The 27,338-nt window shown below is 45.7% G+C and overlaps 1 protein-coding gene across 1 annotated transcript; it reads right to left on the reverse strand.

The window, feature by feature from the left end:
• Positions 1–2,296: 2,296 nt before the first annotated feature.
• On the reverse strand, positions 2,297–27,338 carry CENPS (centromere protein S). Its single transcript, XM_040430733.1, has 5 exons — positions 27,212–27,338; positions 18,425–18,548; positions 12,676–12,709; positions 3,550–3,616; positions 2,297–2,642 (listed from the first exon to the last, which is right to left on the reverse strand). The coding sequence occupies exons 1-5, from the start codon at positions 27,248–27,250 to the stop codon at positions 2,493–2,495; spliced, it is 414 nt and encodes a 137-aa protein (XP_040286667.1). The 5' UTR covers positions 27,251–27,338; the 3' UTR covers positions 2,297–2,492.

Genomic DNA, 27,338 nt, shown 5'->3' on the forward strand with positions numbered 1-27,338 from the left:
ATTTTAGTGGAAAGGGTATGGCTTCACAGGAAAGGGAAGTTACCATATAGCACCTCCGTGCACCAGCCACTATGATATATCTGGTGCAAGTTAAAGGGTTTCTACCACCAGAAATACCGTTATGTAGCTGACTGATATAGCGATGCGCTAATGTCAGCACTACATAACAGTACGTTTCTAACATTAGTCCCTGCAGCTGTTTTTGTAAAAAAAAGCACTTTATAATATGCTAATGAGCCTCTAGGTGCTATGTGGGCATAAAATCAGCACCTAGAGGCTCCGTCCACTCACCCTTTATCCCGCCCAGGTCCCCTGTTCTGCCCGCATATTATAAAAGTGCTTTTTTTACAAAAACAGCTGCAGGGACAAATGTTAGAAACATACTGTTATGTAGTGCTGACATTAGCGCATCGCTAATGTTAGTCAGCTTCATAACGGTATTTCTGGTGGTAGAAACCCTTTAAAGGGGTTATCCAAGACTAAAAAAATGTCCCCCATATGCCCAGGCTCCTCACACTGAATCTACTTACCGCTTTTCCCCGTGGATGAAAACATCCGGTGTCGGGGGGAGCAGCCAATGGCAGGCAGGGACGGGGATGAGCCTCCTTAGCGTCACCTGCGATGCTAGGGAGGCTCGCCCCCATCACCGCCTGCCATTGGCGGCCCCGCCAACACTGGGTGTTTTCATCCATGCACGGGGAGAAGCAGCAGCGGTAGTGCTGAGACCAGGAGCAGTGGAGGGAGCGGGGAGCCAGGTAAGTAGATTCAGTGTGAGGGGCCCGGGCATATGGGGGACATTTTTTAGTCTCAGATAATCCATTTAAAGGGAACCTGTCATCAACATTATGCTCACCGTTCTGAGGGCAGCATAAAGTAGTGACAGAAATGCTGATCTCAGCGGTGTGTCACTCATCAGCTAAAAGTAAATGGTTGCTGAGAACCAGCATCATAATCATTGCAGCCCAGGCCTTGAAAAGAGTCACATCTACCTGAGAAGAGTCATGGTTATTCATAATCTCCTGCTCTCTCACCGCCCATCTACTGATGAATGTCAGTTCTCTCCTAGAGAGAAGAGGAGAAAACTAGGTAGAAGACTGTCAGTCATCAGCAGGTGGCAGGGAGAGCAGGAATTCATGAATAACCAGGACTCTTCTCAGGTGGATTTGACTATTTTCAAGGCCTGTGATGCAATGATTATGATGCTGGTTCTCAGCAACCATTTACTTTTAGCTGATGAGTGACACACCGCTGACATCAGCATTTCTGTCAGTACTTTATACTGCCCTCAGTACGGTCAGCACAAAGTTGATGACAGGTTCCCTTTAAGCTTGCTTGTGTGGGGGATGGTGGGTAGACCTGAGAAGAAGGGCATACTTACCTGCTTCCCAATGCTGGTTCCTAGCTTCTGTGCTTTTTACTGCTTCACTCGGATCCATGGATGTAAACTTCCAGTTTGAAGATGCTGCAGCCAATCGCTGGCTGCAGCGGTGACCTACTCCCCTTGCACCACGTGACCATTTGACATAATACAAGGGGAGCAGGTCACATCAAACTGAAAGTTTACATAAAGGGATAAGAGCGGAGCAGCAGAGGCCAGTGAGCGCAGGAGCTAGGAGTGAACATTGGGAAGCAGGTAAGCTTTCCTTCACAGGTCTGTCTTCTCCCCCAAATGTGCACAACCCCTTTGAAACTAAGTTTACACTCTTACTTTTAAACAGTATTAATACATTTGCCCTAGTGAAATACTGTCTGTTCAGGTTTTGATTCCTCTGGATAAAACAAAAAAAAGTCAATGACAGCAAGCACAGACCTTGAAAATGGTAAATAAAGTACTTTATATTAGAAAACTGTGGACATTAACCTTTATACACATGAAATGTATTAAATTATAAATACAGTACCATACATAAATGAGATATGTAGTGTAATATAAAGGACAACTTCAGAAAATACTACAAATACATATTTTACACATTACACCGGGATAACACCCAAAAAGAAAAACTATATATAGCTGGAGGAACCAATATGCTCTGAACCATTGCCCACATAAATAATTGTCAGCCTCCAAGATAAAATGACAAAACATCTTTATTGATTACATAGTAAATACATAGAAACAGTTAGCACCAATAGAAAATCCCCCAAATGAGGGCCACGAGGTAGCCGCAGAGGCAGCAAGCCACAACAAAAAATGTTCCATTTGTTGTGGCTTGTTGCCTCTGCGGCTACCTCACAGTCCTCATTTGGGGGGGTTTCTATTGCTGCTAACTGTTTCTATGTATTTTAATATGTATTCAATAAAGATGTTTTGTCATTTATCTTGAATGGGAGCTGACAATTATTTATGTAGGTAGTGGTACATTACACCTGGGGCAGTAATTCTCATTATATTTACACCATGCCTGGATGAGACACTGCAGTGACACAGGTCAGATAGAAATACCATGAATATTACATTATGTACCACAAGGGTACAGCATATGACTCCTTTATTCCATGTTGTGGTCCTCGCCTTCTGCCACTGCAGAATCTCCACCTGAATGCCTCTTCCCAGTGCTAACAGATTTCTTCTTTCTTTTCTCCTTCTGCTCTTGGTTGCTGGCGGCAATTTCATTGCTGTAGCTAGAGATGTGTGCGTACTAGAATATATAAATATACGAGAACAGCATTGGTCTAGGACCCCAATGAGTCTGAAATGTAATTAATGAACATGACACCTCTTCAACCCCCCACCCCAATCCAGTGCAGATGAGCTTGCCTCTAGAAGTCAATCTTTGACTGCAAGCTGCCAGCTTCTGAACATCATTGCTGCAGCCAATCAGTGGTCACTGCCATCACCACTTGATGGAGACGGCAAGTATGGTACGTGACTGCTGAGACCACTGATTGGCTGCAGTGGTCATGTTCCTGTACTGAACGTCATCACTGGCAGCTTGTAAGCAAAAACCAGCCAAGATCTAAAGCGGTTTTCCGAGATTTTGATATTGATGACCTATCTTCAGTATCTGATTGGTGGCTGTCCGAAAACCAAGACCTCTGTTTGAGAAGGCATCAATGCCACTGTGGGCGTCGCGGCACAGTGCCATAAATTGTGTAGCGGCTGTGCTTGGTATCATGCTCAGCCCGATTGAGAGCGCCGGTGCTTTCTCACACCGGTGTGAATGGAGCAGAAAATGGTATAAACACAAAGGGGGTCATTTACTAACAGATTTTCGCCAATTTTAAATGTATTACTGGTGCAGACAGTGACAATGAAAAACACAATGCATCCGGATGCCTTCCGCTTTGCATGAAAGCCCAATTCACTTCAATGGAGCCAGAGCTGTGTGAAAAATGCACAATACAGAACATGCTGCGTTTTCTCCTGAACGCAAAGACAATGCATGAAAAACATGTGCACAGACCCATTGAAATGAATGGGTCAGAATTCAGTGCGGATGCTTAGCATTCACTACACGCCTCGCATCCGGACGGAAAAGTTGCTTGTGTGAAAGAATGTGAAACCCATCGGCATCTCTCTATATAATAAACATAAGCCATAATTACCAGTGATCGGCTGCGCCTGGACAGCAGTTTCACGTCGTCCATGTTAATCGTGCTCCTTTTTCCGTGCCTATGTAAGAAATGAATAAAAAAAAAAAAATTAAGAGACTGCTGTTACAAAACCAGACTAAGAAGAACAGAAAGATGATCTTGGTCAGAAGGATCTGGTCAGTTGCAGGTGCAGCTTTTTGGCAGATTCACTGGTGCTGTCTAATCAGCATTTAGATTACTGCAAAATGCAGCAGTTTTGCCATGTGTTTTCGAAAGTGGGGGCATTTTGATGTGATTTTGCAGTAATCAACAATTTGACCTTTTCACTATACCCATGGTTTTCAATAAAAAAATAAAAGGATGACGCTTCTATTTCTTAAAAGCTTAGAGTGGTTTCACACACGGCGCATTTTTATGGCAAAAAACACAGTGACCATATGTTAGTTTAGGGTACTTTCACACTAGCGTTTTAGTTTTCCGGTATTGAGTTCTGTCATAGGGTCTCAATACCGGAAAAAAACGCTTCAGTTTTTTCCCCATTCATTGTCAATGGGGACAAAATTGAACTGAACAGAACGGAATGCTCCAAAATGCATTTTTTTTCGTTTAGTTGTGTTCCCAGACTGGAGAGCAAACCGCAACATGTTTTATTTTGTTTTCCATCCTGGGATGCGGAGCAAGATGGCATGACCCCCAATGCAAGTCAATGGAGATGGATCCGTTTTCTCTGCCACAATAGAAAACAGATCTGTCCTCTATTGACTTTCAATGGAGTTCATGACGGATCCGTCTTGGCAATGTTAAAGATAATACAACCGGATCCATTCATAACGGATGCAGACGGTTGTATTATCAGTAACGGAAGAGTTTTTGCTGAACCCTCCAGATCCAGCAAAAATGCTAGGCTAAACTGTGCCCAATGCCCATTAATTTACATGGTGAATTTGATGGCACTGTGCACTCCTGCAAATATAACAATTTGTCATGTTCAAACTCTTAAAGAAGGTTAAGAAACCTAAACCGGAATGTACTTTTTTTTCCCATCGTCATCCAACATAATACCGCCCTAAGTCTTTGGATGTGGTTGGAGTGGTTTAGTAAGATTTTTGGTATTCCGTGTTGGGTTTAGTCAGACCGAGCAGCTTGGCCATGTGACCACCAGAACCAATGGCGGCAGCAGCACGACCATTGCAAACAGAGCACGGTGTATGACATGAGAAGATTAAAGGACCTTCACATGTATAGCTTGGAAGAAAGACGAGACAGAGGGGATATGATAGAAACTTTTAACTACATAAAGGGAATCAACAAGGTAAAAGAGGAGAGAATATTTAAAAGAAGAAAAACTGCTACAAGAGGACATAGTTTCAAATTAGAGGGGCAAAGGTTTAAAAGTAATATCAGGAAGTATTACTTTACTGAGAGAGTAGTGGATGCATGGAATAGCCTTCCTGCAGAAGCGGTAGCTGCAAATACAGTGGAGGAGTTTAAGCGTGCATGGGCTAGGCATAAGGCCATCCTTCATATAAGATAGGGCCGGGGGCTATCCATAGTATTCAGTATATTGGGCAGACTAGATGGGCCAAATGGTTCTTATCTGCCGACACATTCTATGTTTCTATGTCTAGGTTCAGTGCTCCTCTTAGGGATTACCCCGCTTAACTCTACTGGTCCTTTTATTTACACCTTTTTTATACATATTCAACCCTTTTAAACGGTAGGCATATTTTTGGGGTAAATCAACATGTAGTTTTAGTGGGATTTTTGGCAAACTGCACCGCAGCTAATCTTTGATGTCTGACCTCACCCACTGCAGCTTTTCTGCAGATGTGACCCTATGCATTGACATCCGCACCACATGTAGTTTAGCAATGTTTGGATGAGATTTATTGCAATCACTTCCACTTTGTTGCCACTGTAAAATGCAATGGTTTTTTCATGCAGAAATCCACAGCATTCCTGCAAAACATCATTTAAAGGGGTTTTCCAACTTTTTTATACTGATGATCTATCTGATTGGTGGGGGTCCGACACCCGGGAAACCTGCATCAGCTGTTTGAGAAGGCAGCAGCACTGTGGCCTTCTCACAGCTTAATCTAGGCTAATGACGTCACGTTCATCACTCACATGGCCATTCAAATGAATGAGGCTGAGCTGTGATACCAAGCTATACTATGTATGGCAATGTGCTTGGTGAGCTGCGAGGAGGCCGCGGCTTCCTCAAGCAGCTGATCGGAGGGGGTCCCAGGTGTTGGACCCCCACCGATCAGATACTCAAAGAAAGTTCAACATCTTCAAAGTTCAAAAGCAATGGAAAAGTCGATGTAACCGCTGAACAGATCGTATAGAAAAGAGTAATCACATCCTACTAGAGAAAGCAGTCACTGCACACACCTGTCAGGACAGCTGAGGGCCCTACAATATTTTTACTCCTTTCTCCTACAGCAATGGAGACTGGCAATTACGGCACAAAACCTCATCCTTACACCTGCACGCAATTTGATGGAGCGGCTCTCGACACACAGCGGGCTCTACGAGCAGGGAAGCATCGCTTTAATGCTGTGACGTCTGACATCTTTGCTTTACAGGCCATAGAAAGTCTTTAAAGTGGACAGATGTTACTCTAATGCTGGCAAGGCTCGCTCAATTCACAGATCCTGGTGCAGTGTTTGGGAATTCAGCATTGTAGACAATGGGCAGCGAGACATCCCGGAGTTTGCTAGAAATGTCACCAAGTTTAAATCAAATCCTTTAGAACAAAAACCGGGTTGATTCACAAACAAGCAGCGTCAGTAACATGAGGGCCCATACAGGATGACATTAGTGACACATGCAGGACACAATCCTGGATACATCAGAGAATGGAGAGCACACGTATAATAAAACCAACAGCCCATCATCCACAGAACTGTTCTAATGACAGATTGGCAAATCTTCCACATTATCAGACAGCAGGAATTCTAGTAATTTGGAAAGATCAAATAATACCGGGGTCAGATACAAAGGCTTTACGCTTGTTTTTTGGTTAAGGAAAGAGCCTCTAAATTTGGTGCAAATGGCAGTTTGCACAGCTGCTGTTGTACGCCGCTCTCACCTCTTTAATTGGTGTGTGTGGGCACTGGGCAGAGTTTAGTAGAAGGGGCCATCACAGGCAGACATATCGAATGTACCGTAATTTACGCCAGAAAACTATACCTCTGCCAGCTCCAAGCTGGAGCAGGTTTCAGTTTCTGGCACACAGACACATCATATTTTAGGCCTCATGCACCCAACCGTATTTTTTTGCGGTCCGCAAAAACGGGTTCCGTTTTTCCGTGATCCGTGACAGTTTTTTCGTCCGTGGGTCTTCCTTGATTTTTGGAGGATCCACGGACATGAAAAAAATGTCGTTTTGGTGTCCGCCTGGCCGTGCGGAGCCAAACGGATCCGTCCTGAATTACAATGCAAGTCAATGGGGACGGATTCGTTTGACGTTGACACAATATGGTGCAATTTCAAACGGATCCGTCCCCCATTGACTTTCAATGTAAAGTCAGGAGTTAATATACCATAGGATCGGAGTTTTCTCCAATCCGATGGTATATTTTAACTTGAAGCGTCCCCATCACCATGGGAACGCCTCTATGTTAGAATATACTGTCGGATATGAGTTAGATGTGAAACTCAAATCCGACAGTATATTCTAACACAGAGGCGTTCCCATGGTGATGGGGACGCTTTAGGTTAGAATATACTAAAAGAACTGTGTACATGACTGCCCCCTGCTGCCTGGCAGGTGCTGCCAGGCAGCAGGGGGCAGACCCCCCCCCCCCTGTTTTTAACTCTTTGTTGTCCAGTGCGGCCGGCCCCCCTCCCTCCCCTGTAGTTAACTCGTTGGTGGCCAGTGGGCCCTCCCCCCTCCCTATTAAAATCTCCCGCCCTATCATTGGTGGCAGCGGAGGGTACCGATCGGAGTCCCAGTTTAATCGCTGGGGCTCCGATCGGTAACCATGGCAACCAGGACGCTACTGCAGTCCCGGTTGCCATGGTTACTTAGCAATCTGTAGAAGCATTATACTTACCTGCGAGCTGCGATGTCTGTGTCCGGCCGGGAGCTCCTCCTACTGGTAAGTGACAGGTCTGTGCGGCGCATTGCTTAATGACCTGTCACTTACCAGTAGGAGGAGCTGCCGGCCGGACGCAGACATCGCAGCTCCAGGTAAGTATAATGGTTCTACAAATTGCTAAGTAACCATGGCAACCGGGACTGCAGTAGTGTCCTGGTTGCCATGGTTACCGATCGGAGCCCCAGCGATTAAACTGGGACTCCGATCGGTACTCTCCGCTGCCACCAATGATAGGGGGGAGATTTTAATTAGGAGGGGGAGGGAGGGGAGAGGGCCCACTGGCCACCAACGAGTTAACTACAGGGGAGGGAGGGGGGGCCGGCCGCACTGGACAACAAAGAGTTAACTACAGGGGAGGAAGGGGGGGGCCAGCCGCACTGGACAACAAAGAGTTAACTACAGGGGAGGGAGGGGGGGCCAGCCACACTGGACAACAAAGAGTTAACTACAGGGGAGGGAGGGGGGGCCCACTGGCCACCAACGAGTTAACTACAGGGGAGGGAGGGGGGCCCACTGGCCACAGGCAGCAGGGGGCAGTCATGTACACAGTTCTTTTAGTATATTCTAACCTGAAGCGTCCCCATCACCATGGGAACGCCTCTGTGTTAGAATATACTGTCGGATCTGAGTTTTCACGAAGTGAAAACTCAGCTGTGAAAAAGCTTTTATGCAGACGGATCTTCGGATCCGTCTGTATGAAAGTAACCTACAGCCACGGATCACGGACACGGATGCCAATCTTGTGTGCATCCGTGTTCTTTCACAGACCCATTGACTTGAATGGGTCCGTGAACCGTTGTCCGTCAAAAAAATAGGACAGGTCATATTTTTTTGACGGACAGGATACACGGATCACGGTCTCGGCTGCAAAACGGTGCATTTTCTGATTTTTCCACGGACCCATTGAAAGTCAATGGGTCCGCGAAAAAAAACGGAAAATGGCACAACGGCCACGGATGCACACAACGGTCGTGTGCATGAGGCCTTAGTAAGAGGCCTGCACCTTGTGTGAGATGCCAGTCTTTAGTAAATGACCCCCATAGTGTATACCAATTGGCTGGCTCTACTGCATCAGTCATATCACAGACTACCATGCTCTGACAGCAAGCATAGATTTCTACTGGACCCTATATATATATATATATATATATATATATATATACACACACATACATATATTGAAAAATAAGCTTCCTAACTAAGGGCTAGTTCACACACACAGGTTTTTAGTGGCATTTTTCTCACAAGCATATTTTGGTGCGTTTTTTTGTGCTAAAATGTCCGCTCCAGATGTAGGCTGAAAGTCTATGGAACAAGCATTTTTTTTTTTTTTTTTTTGCTACTCTTGTTTTTGTTAGGCACATAACTCACAGGAACAGAGCCAAACAGATCCTATTAATTATAGTCAATCACTTCCATTTCTGTTTGGAAGAATGCTTTTTTGAAAAAAATAAAATAAAATAAGACCTGCATGTAAGAATTTTCTTTCTGCTATTTTTGACAAAACCTAGGACAGAGGCCCCAAAAAGGAGCATCCAAAGCAGATGTGAACATGTCCTTAATTACGTAGCTTTTTTGGGGGTCTCTTTTATGTTAATCTCTTCGCTACTGCGCTGGAGCGATGGGCAAACTTGGCGCTCGCTCGTGCTTGCAGTGGGCGTCATGGCCGGTGGGTCTCCGCTGTTTCAAACAGCAGAGACTGGCAGCTAATGATCGCAGTCATAATAGCCTTTAGATGCTGTGATCAAGTGAGATCACGGAATCTACAGAGCTCACGGTTCCGGGGTTTTTACCGGCATCCTCTGTGGCCAATGAGGATGCCAGTAATTGTTTTTTTGAATGCGCTGGGTCTCACTGAAGAGACCCAGGGTATTGAAGCTACAATTCTTATTTTGGCCAGCAGGTGGCAGGCCAACATAAGAAATTTTTTTTTTTAATAATGGACTTTGTAGGCTCAAATATGAGTTTCAAAATCATGAAAAATATTTTTTTTAAATATATAAAATTAAAAAAAAAAGTATATAAAAAGTATAAATCATCCCTCTTTCCGTAGAATAAAAAAATAAATACATGAATAACAAAAAATATAAGCATCATGGGTATCACCGGGATCGAAAACGCCCGTACTATTAAAATATAAAAATATTTTGCCAATATGGAGAATGGCTTAACAGAAAAAAAGGGTCAAAATGGCCAATTTGCCATTTTTTAATCGCTTCTCTTACCCCAACAAAATGTAATAAAATGTGATCAAAAAGTCACAAACACTCCAAAATTCTATCAATAAAACCTACAGATTGTACCACAAAAAATAAGCCCCACACAGCTCAGTAGATATAACTATAAAAAAAGTTATGGGGGTCAGAATATAGCGATATAAAAAAATATATATTTCTTAATGTTTACATTTATTTTTACATTATTTAGACATAAAAACCTATACATATGTGGTATCGTAATTGTACTGACCCAGAGAATGAAAAGCACAGGACAGTTTTGCTGCAAAGGGAACGCTGTAGGGACAAAACTCGTAAAAAGGAAGGAATTGGTTGAGGAATAGAATTTTTTTTTCCAATGCCACCCCATTTGGTACATTTTTCCTGCTTCCCACTACATTGTATGCCATATTAAATGGCGGTATTAGAAAGCACAACTTGTCCCGCAAAAAATAAGACCTCATATGGCAATGAGGACGAAAAAAATATAAAAGTTATGGCTCAAGGAAGATAGGGAAGAAAAATGAAAACGCAAAAACAAGAAACCCCGGTACCCTAAGTGTTAACCAGCATGTTGAAGCTTTTGGTGTCTATTCTGTTTTAACATCTCATTCTGCATAGAGATAAAAACATCAGAAAAACATGATTAACTTAACTGTTTACAAAACTTCCCATAAAAAAAACAACAGTTTCTATGGTGTCTTTTAGGCCTCATGCACACGAACGTATATTCTTTCTGTGTCTGTCCCGTTTTTTTTGCAGACCGTATACGGAACCATTCATTTCAATGGGTCCGCAAAAAAAAACAAAGTAAAAAAGTTACTCCATGTGCATTCCGTTTCCATTTGTCCGTATTTCCGTTCCGCAAAAAAAATAGAACATGTCCTATTATTGTCCGCATTACGGACAAGGATAGTACTGTTCTATCAGGGACCAGCTGTTCCGTTCCGCAAAATACAGAAATGCACACGGACGTCATCCGTATTTTTTGCGGACAGCAAAATACATATGGTCGTGTGCATGAGGCCTTAGTCATCAAAAATGCCAGAACAAATGTGTGAAGAGGACATAAGAAACTTTTTCTTGTCAGGCTTCTTAGAGGATCTAGGCAGAACTAAGATGTATCACAAATTCATAACCAAAGCACATACTGCAGAATTTTCTGCACTGATGTATATACACTCACCTAAAGAATTATTAGTGCCCCCATACTAATACGGTGTTGGACCCCCTTTTGCCTTCAGAACTGCCTTAATTCTACGTGGCATTGATTCAACAAGGTGCTGATAGCATTCTTTAGAAATGTTGGCCCATATTGATAGGATAGCATCTTGCAGTTGATGGAGATTTGAGGGATGCACATCCAGGGCACGAAGCTCCCGTTCCACCACATCCCAAAGACGCTCTATTGGGTTGAGATCTGGTGACTGTGGGGGCCATTTTAGTACAGTGAACTCATTGTCATGTTCAAGAAACCAATTTGAAATGATTCGAGCTTTGTGACATGGTGCATTATCCTGCTGGAAGTAGCCATCAGAGGATGGATACATGTTCTCATTCTGTTTACGCCAAATTCGGACTCTACCATTTGAATGTCTCAACAGAAATCGAGACTCATCAGACCAGGCAACATTTTTCCAGTCTTCAACAGTCCAATTTTGGTGAGTTTGTGCAAATTGTAGCCTCTCTTTCCTATTTGTAGTGGAGATGAGTGGTACCCGGTGGGGTCTTCTGCTGTTGTAGCCCATCCCCCTCAAGGTTGTGCGTGTTGTGGCTTCACAAATGCTTTGCTGCATACCTCGGTTGTAACGAGTGGTTATTTCAGTCAACGTTGCTCTTCTATCAGCTTGAATCAGTCGGCCCATTCTCCTCTGACCTCTAGCATCCACAAGGCATTATCCCCCACAGGACTGCCGCATACTGGATGTTTTTCCCTTTTCACACCATTCTTTGTAAACCCTAGAAATGGTTGTGCGTGAAAATCCCAGTAACTGAGCAGATTGTGAAATACTCAGACCGGCCCGTCTGGCACCAACAACCATGCCACGCTCAAAATTGCTTAAATCACCTTTCTTTCCCATTCTGACATTCAGTTTGCAGTTCAGGAGATTGTCTTGACCAGGACTACCCCCCTAAATGCATTGAAGCAACTGCCATGTGATTGGTTGACTAGATAATTGCATTAATGAGAAATAGAACAGGTGTTCCTAATAATTCTTTAGGTGAGTGTATGTCTGTCTAACAGTTTACACTACATATAGAATTAAACTACATAGTGGAGATCCAATGTACATAAATTACTTACTCTGTACTGACCCTGAGTTACATACTGTATTATACTCCAGAGCTGTACTCACTATTCTGCTGGTGGAATCACTGTGTACATAAATTACTTATCCTGTACTGATCCTGAGTTACATCCTGTATTATACTCCAGAGCTGCACTCACTATTCTGCTGGTGGAGACACTGTGTACATACATTACATTACTTATCCTGTACTGATCCTGAGTTACATCCTGTATTATACTCCAGAGCTGCACTCACTATTCTGCTGGTGGAGACACTGTGTACATACATTACTTATCCTGTACTGATCCTGAATTTAGAACAACAATGTGAAGTATCGTTATAATTTAAACAATCCCTTTTCTGGAATCCCCCCTCCCCATTGCCTATGGGCCCCCTGTGCTTCTCTAAGGGTTACTAATAGCAGCTGAGTAACAGATATTTCATGTGCTGTTGCCGGTGACAGGCCAGCGAGCTGAGAGGTGTAAAGATTTGTGGAGCAGTGGATAACATAGCTCTCACACTTACCGTGCAAACATCTCAAGGTCCTTTGCGAATGTTTCTATGGAGTGAGAAAAAAAAAAATGGAAATTAGATCTCTAATTAGTGAGGCTGGGAAAACTAATCATTAAAAATCTTGGAAGGGCATCAAGTCAGTGCAGCTCACGTGAATTCTTCAGCAACCTAAAAAGAATAATCTGACGGTAAGTCACAGATGGGGGATGAGATTGGATAGGGAGGGAGGAGGGCAGTAATTAAAGGGGATTTCAGCTTTGTGCAAATTCTGCAACTTTCTAATACACTTTGAGGGACATTTATTAAGACTGGCCATTTAGAAGCCGGTCTTATTCCCTCTGCGCTGCAGCTGGATGTGCCAAAGTTATGTGGAGGTGCAGGGCTCTACATAACTTTGGTGCTTCCTCCAGCAGGCCATGGGACATACTGAAATCTATGCCAGCTTGCTGCCGTAGTTTCAAGTAATTTTCCACAGCATGGTAAATGAGACTGCCCTCTTCCCCGCAGATGCCGCGCCCCCCCTTTTTTATCGTCACTCAGGAAAAGTGGCACGAACGGCAAAAAGTTGCAGCTTTTTGCCGCAAATAACCACTGCAACAAAATCTGCAACATTAATACGCCAATTCATAATAAATGTCCTCCTTTGTCTTTCAATTTCTCACCATTTTCAAGATCTTGATGAATGGGAATATCCAGAGGCTGACCTAATACTTATCACAGCAGACGGCTTTGCTAGAGTTGTATCCAGACTATGCAATTCTCAGTGAGCTAAGGCTACTTTCACACTCGCGGTAAGCCGGGTCCATACTACCGTTTCTACATGTGTGCTGCCGGAAGTCCGCCCGGCCCCATTCACTTCCAAAAGCACACGTGTGGAAGTGGTAATACGGATCCGGCAGGCTGTTCCCCTGCCGGAAAAGCTTACCGCGAGTGTGAAAGTAGCCTAAACTGCCAGATGTATCTTACCTGCACTGATATACTGTACCAACCTGTCTAAACTGTAAACTCAGCTGGGAGAAGTGTTAGGTCTGTACTATCCATTGCAGTGACCGTCGTTTCCTAAAAAGTTAACAGGACCAATGTCGCCCCTGTGTTCCAGGCCTCGGTGAGGATCCTACCACTGCATTCTCCACAGATCAGACATCTATGGCGTCTCTAATCAACGTGCTATCAATGTCTGTCTTGGAGAGTCCCTTTCAAGAGGTTCTTCATCTAAATTTAGGCCTCATGCACACAACCGTTGTTTTGGGCCGCGTCCGAGCCGCAGTTTTTGCGGCTTGGATGCGGACCTATTCGCTTCAATGGGGCCGCAAAAGATGCGGACAGTACTCCGTGTGCTGTCAGCATCCGCTGCTCTGTTCCGTGGTCCGCAAAAAACATATAACCTGTCCTATTCTTGTCTGTTTTGCAGACAAGAATGGGCAGTTATATCAATGGCTGTCCGTGCCGTTCCGCAAATTGCCGAACGCACACAGACGCCATCAGTGTTTTGCGGACCGCAAAACACACAATGGTTGTGTGCATAAGGCCTTATTTGCCGAAATATCTCATATGGTGCCAATCTAAATAGATTGGTTCTGTCTGACAAGCAGGTTGCTAAGGATACACTTTCCTAACAACCACAGTCTTTTGGGCAATAGGGTTGTCAGGCAACAAATTCCTAGCAACCATTCTGTCACAGGCCTGTAAATCAACTCTGATTTATCCAAAAAATTGAGGTCAAAGAAAGGGTGAAGAATTTGGGCATATTCTGCTCAGATAAGAATCTTTCCAAAACATGTTTAGGACCCCAAGGGAAATGTGTTATTTGAATCCAGAGGAAAAAAAAGCAGTTTGGTTTGAGAGCTGCACTTATACAAGCAGGCAAATAACGCGAGTTTGTGAGCGTTCGCGTGTTTGAGTTCAAGTGTGTGCTTGTAGTAAGTGTGTGACTTTAGATTATGTGACTTGAGATTCAGCAACATTAGGAGGGGACTACAGTAAGTTAGATTCTTATCACTGCACCATATTGTATTTTTTTCTCTTGCTGTGAGGAATACCGCACCTCACTGCCACCGGACGTCAAATACATAGAGCCAGCAAGATACGGTATAGTCACGGTTTACCAAGGCGTGACGTTACGCCGTCCCCGAGGAGCAGGTAAGGTCAGCTTGGTACAGTGTTCACAGACTCTTCCTGTCCACACGGGCACAGAGAGGCAACAAGCTGAGAGAGCCTTTCCACTGCCCCAGTAAAACAGTGCTTCCTCAGCCCGCGTATACTACCACCAGTTTCTCGTTTGATATAAGCCCTGTCCGCTAACAGGATTATATAGGGTGAGAAACCATCCCGCGGTAGCGTATAACTAGGCAGAAACACGGACGTGGGGGATTGGTGATCGAAATACCAGATCAGCAAAAAATGTAATTATATATTTAATCGCCTTAAAGGCTCACTAGACATTACACTATACACACAAAGAATATATACAGTGGTCTGAGGTTACAAATACAGATGATAGGGTGCAACCAGGGTTAAGCAGAACAAAAGTCAGTTTACCAGGTATATGAGTCCTTTGGGTTGTGATGAGTTCTTAGCTGTAGTCACATGGAGGGCAGTGATGTCAGCAGTTTGCAGGTCCCTCTAAACACATGGCACGATGTGACCTCACTTCAGAGAAAGACACGCCCGCTTGCTGGCACAGGCCTTTTGACCTGTAACCGGCCATTCCCCTACCGGCCTCTGCGAGGAGTCCACTCCCCCGCTTCTAGGGCTGGCAGCAAATGAGTCACAAAACCGAATAGGGCTCATAGCTCCAGACCAGAATGTCGCATGAAGGTGGTTCTGGGACCAATGGAGCCGCCTGGGTTCCGGCTACCAGTAGAGTCCAAGCATGGTACCGTTATTTGGTTTCTGTGGGGAGCTATGTATATTTCCCATCCTTGGCATCTCACCACCAAACTATGACCACGGGCCTGTTCATCGTGGCCACAGGGACACAAATATGTATCCGGTTTAGGTCTGCGATTCCTTATGAATCGCCGGCTCCAATATGTCTCTTAATTTGAGTGAACTGGGGAAAGGCCTAGACCCCCTGCAGGGAAGTTTTCCTGCAGAATCCGTGCTATCTGAATGGAGGTGAGAAATTGTAAACAAATGTGGCCTGCTGGAAGTTCTCTGCCATTTGGCTGGGCTTTGAAGCAGGGCCCCCCTGTGGAGTTCACTACCTCTGCTATCTGACAGCAGATGGCTGGTGTGGGAACATGGCTGGCAGTAAATAATAATCTATATTCCTCACACTTGCATAATCCCCACTTTGTATGTGTTAAATTATTGACAGCGCAGTCCAGTGCACATCTTGTCTTATGTATGCAGTTCTGGAACAGCCGTTTGAGGGTGCATATCTTTGTTCAAAATGTGAGCAAATTGCCAGTTTGGAATCGCACATCATGTATCTAACCAGATAGACGATGTGCGACATAACACTGAGAAGCATTGGCAATTTGGAAAAGAGTTTGCTGCTCACTGAGCAAGCACACTATGGGGTAGATGATGTGGGGGAGGGTGATAGCGAGGAGGCTCAGGAAAGTGAAGTAGCTATCTGGATAACAGTTAGCGGGGTAGAGGGAAGAGTGCCATGGAGGCTAGCCCTGATCTGACACACCCCAACAAGTTTGCACAGTTGGCAGATGAGGGGGATGTCAGTTCAGGGAGAGCACTGCTGCACCCGGACACTTCCTCTGCCAGTCAGGGGAATGTCAGCTCCAGTAAGCAGGGGACCAGGAGAGCAGGGCAGGCCAGACAGGTGCTGGTAGTGGGATACTCAATTATTAGGGGTACAGATAGGGCGATCTGTCACAAACACAGGGTTCGTCAAACGATGTTTCGTCTTCCTGGCGCTCGAGTTCGACACATCATGGATCGGGTTGACAGATTACTGGGAGGGGCTGGAGAAGATCCAGCAGTCATGGTCCATATCGGAACCAATGACAGAGTTAGAGGTAGGTGGAGCGTCCTTAAAAATCATTTTAGGGATTTAGGTCACAAGCTTAGGGCAAGGACCTCAAAGGTAGTGTTTTCCGAAATACTACCGATACCACGAGCCACACAAGAAAGGCCGCGGGAGATTAGGGAGGTTAACAAGTGGCTCAAGAACTGGTGTAGAAAGGAGGGGTTTGGGTTCCTGGAGAACTAGGACAACTTCTCTGTTGGCTACAGGCTCTATTGTAGGGATGGGCTGCACCTCAATGGGGAAGGGGCAGCTGTGTTGGGGGAGAAGATGGCTAGAAGGTTGGAGGAGTGTTTAAACTAGGGACTGGGGTAGGAATGGAAGGAGGGACTAGAACAGTTCAGAAGGAAAGGTGTAGGGTAAAAAATATACATAAAACTCTTAATTGTATGTATACTAATGCCAGAAGCCTGACTAATAAAACTGGGGAACTGGAATTAGTGATGTGTGAGGAGGACTATGACATAGTGGGAATAACTGAGACATGGCTGGATGATAGTTATGACTGGGCGGTTAATGTACAGGGTTACAGTCTGTTTAGAAAGGATCGTCAAAATTGGAGACGGGGAGGGGGTCTGCCTTTATGTAAAGTCCTGTCTAAAGCCCACAGTCCGAGAAGCTATAAGTGAAGGACATAAACATGTAGACTCACTGTGGGTAGAAATACATAAAGGCAAAAACAATAATAAAATACTAAAAGGAGTTTTTTATAAACCACCTAATATACCAGAGTCCACATAAAATATGCTACTAAACGAGATAGACAAGGCGTCAAATCATAATGAGGTGGTTATTATGGGGGACTTCAACTACCCAGATATAGACTGGGAAACGGAAACTTGTACATCTCATAAAGAAAACAGGTTCTTGGCAATAACCAAAGACAATTATCTCTCCCAACTGGTTCAGGACCCGACTAGAGGGACGGCCATACTGGACTTAGTATTAACCAATAGACCCGACAGAAAAACAGATGTGCAGGTTGGGGGACACCTGGGAAATAGTGACCATAAAGTAATAACCTTCCAATTGTCATTCAAAAGAGCGTTTCTACAGGGAGGAACAAAAATACCAAACTTTAAAAAAGCTAAATTTAGCCAACTAAGAAAGGCCATAGGCCAAACTAACTGGGATAAAGTCCTCAAAAATAAAAATACAGCCACAAAATGGGCAGAGCTGGAGAGGGTCCAGAGGAGGGCAACTAAAGTAATAACTGGAATGGGTGGACTACAGTACCCTGAAAGATTATCAACATTAGGGTTATTCACTTTAGAAAAAAGAGGACTGAGGGGAGATCTAATTACTATGTATAAATATATCAGGGGTCAGTACAGAGATCACTCCCATCATCTATTTATCCCCAGGACTGTGACGAGGGGACATCCTCTGCGTCTGGAGGAAAGGAGGCTTGTACACAAACATAGAAGAGGATTCTTTACGGTAAGAGCAGTGAGACTATGGAACTCTCTGCCTGAGGAGGTGGTGATGGTGAGTACAATAAAGGAATTCAAGAGGGGCCTGAATGTATTTCTGGAGTGTAATAATATTACAGGCTATAGCTACTAGAGAGGGGTCGTTGATCCAGGGAGTTATTCTGATTGCCTGATTGGAGTCGGGAAGGAATTTTTTCCCCCTTAAGTGGTGAAAATTGGCTTCTACCTCACAGTTTTTTTTTTTTTGTCTTCCTCGATCAACTTGCAGGATAACAGGCCGAACTGGATGGACAAATGTATTTTTTCGGCCTTATAAACTATGTTACTAGAGCGCTCTTACCACATTGTCTGAAGGTGACTTCTGAGATCGCTGCAATAGCTTGCTTGCTGTAGTTTACCTGTTTGTCCTCAGCGATCTCTTGGCAGAGACTCCCCACGGTATAATGAACCGCAGCCTTCAAACGCTAGACGAAAAGGAAAAAACTTAAATTACTCTCTGAATCCTCTAAATCTTAAAGGGGTTTCCTATATTGATGACCTATCCTCAGGACAGGTCATCGATATAAGATTAGCAGGGGTCTGACTCCTGACACCCCCGACGATCAGCTGTTTGAAGAGGCCGCAGCAGAGATCAGGTGTAACTGCTTCTTCCCACTGAAGTGAATGGGATGGAGGAGCTGTAATTACACTGCTCGCCGCTGCAATGTTGATGACAAGCAGGTAAACCGTGAAGAGAAGGCAGAGCTCACACGAAAGCTGCGTTCTCTTCAAACAGCTGAAAAATCGGGGGTGTACGATTCCCTTCCCCCTGCAGAGTTTGCTGTGGATGCTCTGTTTTCTCTCTGCACTTGTCTACAACCTGTTCTCCTTTCCATCCTCTCCAGACACATCTGCCATGTACAATCTCCTGCCAGAGGGAAGGGAGGGGGAGAGCAGAGAGAGCAGCAGTACTGTTCGGACTGATTTACGAGAGACTCAGCGCTAGGTGAAGGTAGGGAAGGTGCCTCTGGTATGAAGACTATTTACAAAGTTGCCTGCTTTTTCTGAAGAGACCCAGTCTATTAGAATTCATTACTTGCAACCCCAAGCGCCGCATGGGGGTTTTTCACCCTTTAGTTGCCATGAGCACAGCATCTAAAGGCTGTAATGTCCAGAATCAGCATTATTTCTGGTCATGGACATTAGCCGAGCGCATCTGCTATTTGAAACAGCAGAGACCCGCCAGCTATAGCACCCGCTGCATGCGTGAACGTGCGCCATGTTTAAAGACTGCACGGGTTAAACCATTTCAATAGGGAAACATGCATTTAGGGCATACAGTCATTGCCCACCCACATGGCTGATTGGGGTGTGTGGGCTGAACAGGAGGAGGGCAGAATAAAGACATCATAGTCCACGCCTCCAATTCTTGTATAATGTAATCTAATGCTTGTTTGCTTGAAGGCGTTGTCTCACCTCAGACATTGGGGGCATATCTCTAGGATATGCCCCCAATGTCTGATAGGTGTAGGTCCCACTTCTGGGACCCACACCTATACTGGAAGACGCAAGGCACATGCGCAGCCACCCACCATTCATTCCTATGGGAGCACCGAAAATAGTTGAGTGGCGCACTCGCCTATTTTCTCCAGTCCCATTGAAAGGAAAGAGATGCACACCGCGCAACCGCTCCATTTACTTCTAGCCGAGACAGCACTCTCTTATTTTCGGCAGTCCCTTAGTAATGAATGGAGGGTGGCTGCGCATACACGCTCTCCTAGCGATATGCCCCCAAGGTCTGAGGTGAGACAACCCCCGAGACTAGCAGGGCTGGGCCACTGCGACACCCCGCCTTTCCTGCTTATTTATTCTCTGCAGACTGCCACTGTGCCTGCCCTCTGCCCTGCCTGTGTTTTTGGCGCACTCTTGTTTGGGTGCCAACTCCCATCATTCAGGTAAAGGAGCTGGCTCTTTGTACCGAGTCAATCGCGAACAACCCATCACTAGTGTGTAGAGGCCGGACCAAGAGGCAGAGACCAGTGGGAAACCTATAATTAGGGATGAGCGAATCGACTTCGGATGAAACATTTTGGAAACGACGGGATAAGGTGCCAGTTTTATTGGTACTATTTTGGGGTACATGTGATTTTTCATTGCTCTATATTACGTTTTTTGTGAGGCACAAACAAAATGGATGTTTTGGCACCGTTTATATTTTTTATTTTTACAGCGCTTACCTGAGGGATTAGGTCATGTGACTAGAGCATGTTTTATAGAGCAGATCGTAACGCACGTGGCAATACCTTATAGGTCTACTTTTTCTTATTTATTTAAGTTTTACACAATAATAGCATTTTTGGAACCGAAATAATGATATTTTAGTGTCTCCATAGTCTGAGAGCCATAGCTTTTATACCGATTCTCTTAGGTAGGGTCTCATTTTTTGCAGGATGAGGTGACGGTCTGATTGGTACTATTTTGGGGGGCATACGCCTTTTTGATAACTTGCTGTTGCAATTTTTCTGATGTAATGTGACAAAAATTGCTTCTTTTTTTTACACAGGTTTTTTTTACGGTGTTCACCTGAGTGGTTAGGTCATGTAATATTTTTATAGAGCTGGTTGTTACGGACGTGGCGATACCTAATATGTATATTTTTTTTTTTTAAATGTATTTCACTTTAGCACAATAATAGCAGTTTTGAAACCAAAAAAATGATGTTTTAGTGTCTCCATGTTCTGAGAGCTATAGTTTTTTTTTTTTTTTGGGCGATTGTCTTAGGTAGGGGCTCATTTTTGCGGGATGAGGTGACGGTTTTATTGATACCATTTTGGGGGGCATACACCTTTTTGATCGCTTGGTGTTGCACTTTTTGTGATGTAAGGTGACAAAAATGGCATTTTTTTTACACTGTTTTTATTTTATTTATTTTATTTTATGGTGTTTATCGGACAGGGTGGATCATGTGATATATTTATAGAGCCGGTCATTACGGACGCGGCGATACCTAATATGTTTTTTTTTTTCTGTTTTTTATTATAAAATAAGGGGAAAGGGGCGTTTTTTTTCTTTTTTACTTTATTAATTTGATTAAAAACACTTTTTTTTAACTTTACTTTATTTATGACATTCACTTTTGGGGGTCTGATCCCCTCTGCAATGCATACAATACATCTGTATTGTAATGCATTGCCTGTTAGTGTATTACACTGAGTCATACACTAACAGGTTGCCTAGGAGCCACTGAAGAAGGAGACTGAGATCTCTGAAACGCGTATGGTGAGGACCCCCAACCAGACGCTATTCATCACTATTGAGGTTCTGTTAGAGCGCTCTAACCTCTACTATTCAAGCGGTACCTTATACTACGAGCATTTGGACCCTGCAATTCTGACAACTGCTCCAGATTAGAAGGAGACGCCGGAAGACTAGAGCACCGCCAGTGCTGTAGGCACGTGGGACGCCGCGGCCACAGGCATGAACATTACCAACCTATTGCTCTAAATACCGGGACTCCAAGAATATTACCTGCGGCAGACACGTAGTATACTAGCCGACCCTCTGCTTTACTACGACACTGCCAGGCTGTGTTCCAAGTGAGACATCGAACTGTGAGTAAGGGCATTACCTTCTAGCCCTATTACTTATACCAGTGATGCCCAACCTGCGGCCCGCGAAGCCGTGTCATGCGGCCCGCGCAGTGACCGAACTTTATCAGCGCAGGGAGCGCTGCGAACGGCACAGGCAGCAAAGCGATGCTGCCTGTGCCTGCAATCTCCCCGCACTGGCAGAGGCATTGAAGTGCGCATGCACTGTCTTCCTGGCCTCTGCCAGTGCGCCTGTGCGAGATTACGGCGCTTCTCTTCAATTTCACTGAAGCAAGTGCAGTGAATAAATTAGCTAGGAAGCGGCTCTGGGTGAGGGGGATATCTGTGGATGACACTGGGGGGGGGGATATCTGTGGATGACACTGAGGAAGGGGGATCTGTGGATGACACTGAGGGGGGGGGGGAATCTGTGGATGACACTGAGGGGGGGGGGAATCTGTGGATGACACTGAGGGGGGGGGAATCTGTGGATGACACTGAGGGGGGGGGGGAATCTGTGGATGACACTGAGGGGGGGGGGGAATCTGTGGATGACACTGAGGGGGGGGATCTGTGGATGACACTGAGGGGGGGGATCTGTGGATGACACTGAGGGGGGGGGATCTGTGGATGACACTGAGGGGGGGGGATCTGTGGATGACACTGAGGGGGGGGATCTGTGGATGACACTGAGGGGGGGGATCTGTGGATGACACTGAGGGGGATCTAGGGAGGGGTGTGGGGATGTTGGGGTGGGAGGTCCTATAGGTATGTGGGGGTGGGAGATCCGGGAGGGGGGGGCCCATACATTTTTTTGCTATGGGACCCAGTCATTTCTAGCTACGCCCCTGATTGGTAAGATTGGGCGGGCACTGGAGCGATAGAGCGCCCTGCTGTAGGAGAAGCCGGCGGGAGATGAAAGGAGGGGGGGCCAGCTCCTGGTGGTGTCGGGCACACGGCGCAAGCATGGCGGTGGAGGATCTGACTGAAGCCTAAAGACCAGACATCAAGGTAGACCTGCAGAAGAAGGTGACAGCGCAGTATGTGATGTATACATGTGTGTAATGTATGTAGTGCAGTGTGTGATCATCACATACTGCACTACATACATTACACACATGTATACAGGGCCAGCGCCACCAGTAAGGCGACTTAGGCAGTCGCCTAGGGCGCCATTTAGCAGGGGGCGCCCGTTGCGGTGTAAAAAAAAAATAAAAAATTGGTTATATAAGTTCGGCCGGCGGCGCCCCTCATGCTGCGCCTCCTGAATCTCCGGCGGGGCCGGAGATTCAAATTAGAGCGGCAAGCGCTCAGGACTCCGTCCTGAGCGCTTGCCGCTCTAATTTGAATCTCCGGCCGCCGGCTCATTGCTGCGCAGCCTGCGCCTGCTGTGTGTCTGCTCTGTGCTTTTGTTAATGTAGCGTGGCCGAGCTCTGTTCGGTCCGCGGTAGGAGCTTTTGTTTCCTGTACCCGGCCGGACTGACAGGAAGTGCTCACTTAGTGTGCACTTCCTGTCAGTCCGGCCGGGTACAGGAAACAAATGCTCCTGTACCGCGGACCGCAGAGAGCTCGGCCACGCTACATTAGAGGTGTGTGTGTGGGGGGACTAATGAGATTGACAAGGGAGGGGGGGGGGACTAATGAGATTGACAAGGGGGGGGGGGGGAATAATGACATTGACAAGGGAGGGGGGGGAATAATGAGAGTGACAAGGGAGGGGGGAGGGGGGAATAATGAGAGTGACAAGGGAGGGGGGGTGGAATAATGAGAGTGACAAGGGAGGGGGGTGCCGGGGTGGAATAATGAGAGTGACAAGGGAGGGGGGTGCCGGGGTGGAATAATGAGAGTGACAAGGGAGGGGGGTATAATGAGATTGACAAGGGAGGGGGGGGGGAATAATGACATTGACAAGGGAGGGGGGGGGAATAATGACATTGACAAGGGAGGGGGGGGGGGAAATAATGAGAGTGACAAGGGAGGGGGGTGCCGGGGTGGAATAATGAGAGTGACAAGGGAGGGGGGGTATAATGAGAGTGACAAGGGAGGGGGGGTATAATGAGAGTGACAAGGGAGGGGGGGTATAATGAGATTGACAAGGTAGGGGGGGGAATAATGACATTGACAAGGGAGGGGGGGGAAATAATGAGAGTGACAAGGCAGGGGGGTGCCGGGGTGGAATAATGAGAGTGACAAGGGAGGGGGGTATAATGAGAGTGACAAGGGAGGGGGGTATAATGAGAGTGACAAGGGAGGGGGGTATAATGAGATTGACAAGGGAGGGGGGGGAATAATGACATTGACAAGGGAGGGGGGGGAATAATGAGAGTGACAAGGGAGGGGGGGTGGAATAATGAGAGTGACAAGGGAGGGGGGGTGGAATAATGAGAGTGACAAGGGAGGGGGGGTGGAATAATGAGAGTGACAAGGGAGGGGGGGTGGAATAATGAGAGTGACAAGGGAGGGGGGTGCCGGGGTGGAATAATGAGAGTGACAAGGGAGGGGGGTGCCGGGGTGGAATAATGAGAGTGACAAGGGAGGGGGGTATAATGAGATTGACAAGGGAGGGGGGGGGGAATAATGACATTGACAAGGGAGGGGGGGGGAATAATGACATTGACAAGGGAGGGGGGGGGAAATAATGAGAGTGACAAGGGAGGGGGGGTGGAATAATGAGAGTGACAAGGGAGGGGGGTGCCGGGGTGGAATAATGAGAGTGACAAGGGAGGGGGGGTATAATGAGAGTGACAAGGGAGGGGGGGTATAATGAGAGTGACAAGGGAGGGGGGGTATAATGAGATTGACAAGGTAGGGGGGGGAATAATGACATTGACAAGGGAGGGGGGGGGAAATAATGAGAGTGACAAGGGAGGGGGGTGCCGGGGTGGAATAATGAGAGTGACAAGGGAGGGGGGTATAATGAGAGTGACAAGGGAGGGGGGTATAATGAGAGTGACAAGGGAGGGGGGTATAATGAGAGTGACAAGGGAGGGGGGTATAATGAGATTGACAAGGGAGGGGGGGGAATAATGACATTGACAAGGGAGGGGGGGGAATAATGACATTGACAAGGGAGGGGGGGGGAAATAATGAGAGTGACAAGGGAGGGGGGAGGGGGGGGAATAATGAGAGTGACAAGGGAGGGGGGGTGGAATAATGAGAGTGACAAGGGAGGGGGGTGCCGGGGTGGAATAATGAGAGTGACAAGGGAGGGAGTGGGGGAGAAGAGAGTGACAAGGGAGTCTCCAGAGCCAGACCAAGAGCTAGACTGCAGCCAGAGAGCAGATCATCTTATTGTCCTGGTGGTAAGTAGACAATGCAATATGTTTATTATGTAATTGTTTAGTTATTAATACTACATTGGAAACTAATTTACCTCACATTTAGGGTTCATTCACACATCCATGTGTGTTTTGCGGATCCACAAAACACGGACAGCGGCAATGTGCGTTCCGCATTTTGCGGACCGCACATTGCCGGCACTAACAGAATATGCCTATTCTTGTCCGCTATTGCAGACAAGAATAGGACATGTTCTATTTTTTTCCGGATCGGAATTGCGGATCCGCAATTCCGGATCGGGGCCGCACGTCATGCGGCCCCATAGAAATGTATGGGTCCGCAATTCCGTTCCGCAAAAAAAGACAGCGACAGGAAGCTGGATTAACCCTAAGGGAAACCTAGCAGTTCTTTTTGTTTAAAAGCTGAGAAAGGGGTGGAACATATGTGATGTCATGATATGGGCAGATCATCTGATAAGGGGGGGGGCGGCAATTTTTTATCTTGCCTAGGGCGGCAAAAATCCTTGCACCGGCCCTGCATGTATACATCACATGCCCCCTCACAGTAATAATGCCAAGATATGTGCCCTCTTCACAGTAGTAATGCTCACACATGCCCCCTCACAGTAGTTATGCCTAGATATGTGCCCCCTCACAGTAATAATGCCAAGATATGTGCCCTCTCACAGTAGTAATGCTCACTCGTGCCCTCTTCACAGTAGTTATACCCTGATATGTGCCCCCTCACAGTAGTTATGCCCAGATGTGCCCCCTCACAGTAATAATGCCAAGATATGTGCCCTCTTCACAGATGTAATGCTCGCACATGCCCCCTCACAGTAGTTATGCCCTGATATGTGCCCTCTTCACAGTAGTTATGCGCCCTCCTCACAGTAGTTATGCCCAGATATGTGCCCTCTTCACAGTAGTAAGGCTCACACGTGCCCCCTCACAGCGTTTGCATTTCTTTCTGGCAAAGCTACCTGGATCCGGCCCGCAAAATTTATACCAAGTCTAGTGCGGCCCTCAGACAAAAAATGGTTGGGCACCACTGACTTATACAATTGCAGGAACCGTTGAAAGCTGCAGCAATCACTAATGTATTTTAATAGATGATACCTCATTTCAATACCGAAGTGACACATTGTCACATAATTGGAAACATCTAAATCCATCGATTACAATAGATAATGCAGGTTTTTGTTTTGTTTTTTACAGTGGATGAACTTTTTTTTACTTTTTGTTACATTTTAACCATTGATATTCCGCTGTGGATGAAGTAATCTTCACAAACAGTTTTTTTAGTATATAGAGGTGGAATCCTCCCTCTTTCTACAGGTGGAACTTCCCATATATAGGTGGAAATACCTTATACCTAAACAAATGATTCTAATTGATTTTCTTAAAGGTGGGCTCACTTCTATGAATTTACTATAATGTTTAGGTGGACTCACTTTTATGTATTCACATTTGTGTCTCTACTTTGTGGTCCCATTGCGGATATATTATTTACTGTTTCCACTTGGTCCAATTGTGGATGAATTTTTGATCACTATATTGATGAATTCTGGTTAATGATTATATCTATTTGAAGAGAGTTGCCACATTTCCTGCTCTATATATTATTTATTTAGAATATTGTTTTAATTTAGAATATTATTTTATTTTTTCTGAACGGTCCGAGGTCTCTACAGCCACTTGAGGACTATCTGAGATATTCATTACGGAGACCCCAATTATTATTGGCCCACCTGACCTTGGTCCGCCCTTTGAACACCTCTGAAATGTTCCTTGTACATTGGATACTGCCATACATCTGTTTTTAATCTATTGGAATAAAATTGTAATTAATATACATTTGTTCTATACGTTAGTTGTATTCTTCCAAATGAGGTGTGCACAACCACCCTATATTTTACATTGATACTTTGAAATGATGTCATTAGAAATGTTGTGCTGTCATAATGAGCTCCTCACATAAAGGTGACGGATCACAAGCTGAGCCGCCATGACACAGGTGCTCATAACAGAAGACGCCAGCAGGGTGCGCTGTGAACCAGCCCGTCACTGTACATATACCAGGTAGCCGGCAGATGGCGCTGTGAACCAGCCCGTCACTGTACATATACCAGGTAGCCGGCAGATGGCGCTGTGAGCACACGCTACTTCAGCCAGTGTACTACAGATACGCTATACGTATATCTCCAGTAAATATACCCGGGCTGGTGCGCGCGCGCCACTCATTTCCATAATAAGAATTATCTTCTACTAATAAGTCATTACCTGAGTATGAGACAGCCGCTGAGCGTCATCCTCCGCCATGACGCCACTGAGTACTCCGAGCTGTCACAAACTGCGCACTTTACCGCCAAAAGTCCGAAGTAGTACGGGTCCCGAAATGGATCAAACT

Source organism: Bufo bufo, chromosome 1 (genome assembly GCF_905171765.1).
Source record: "Bufo bufo chromosome 1, aBufBuf1.1, whole genome shotgun sequence".
In the NCBI taxonomy this organism is placed as follows: domain Eukaryota; kingdom Metazoa; phylum Chordata; class Amphibia; order Anura; family Bufonidae; genus Bufo; species Bufo bufo.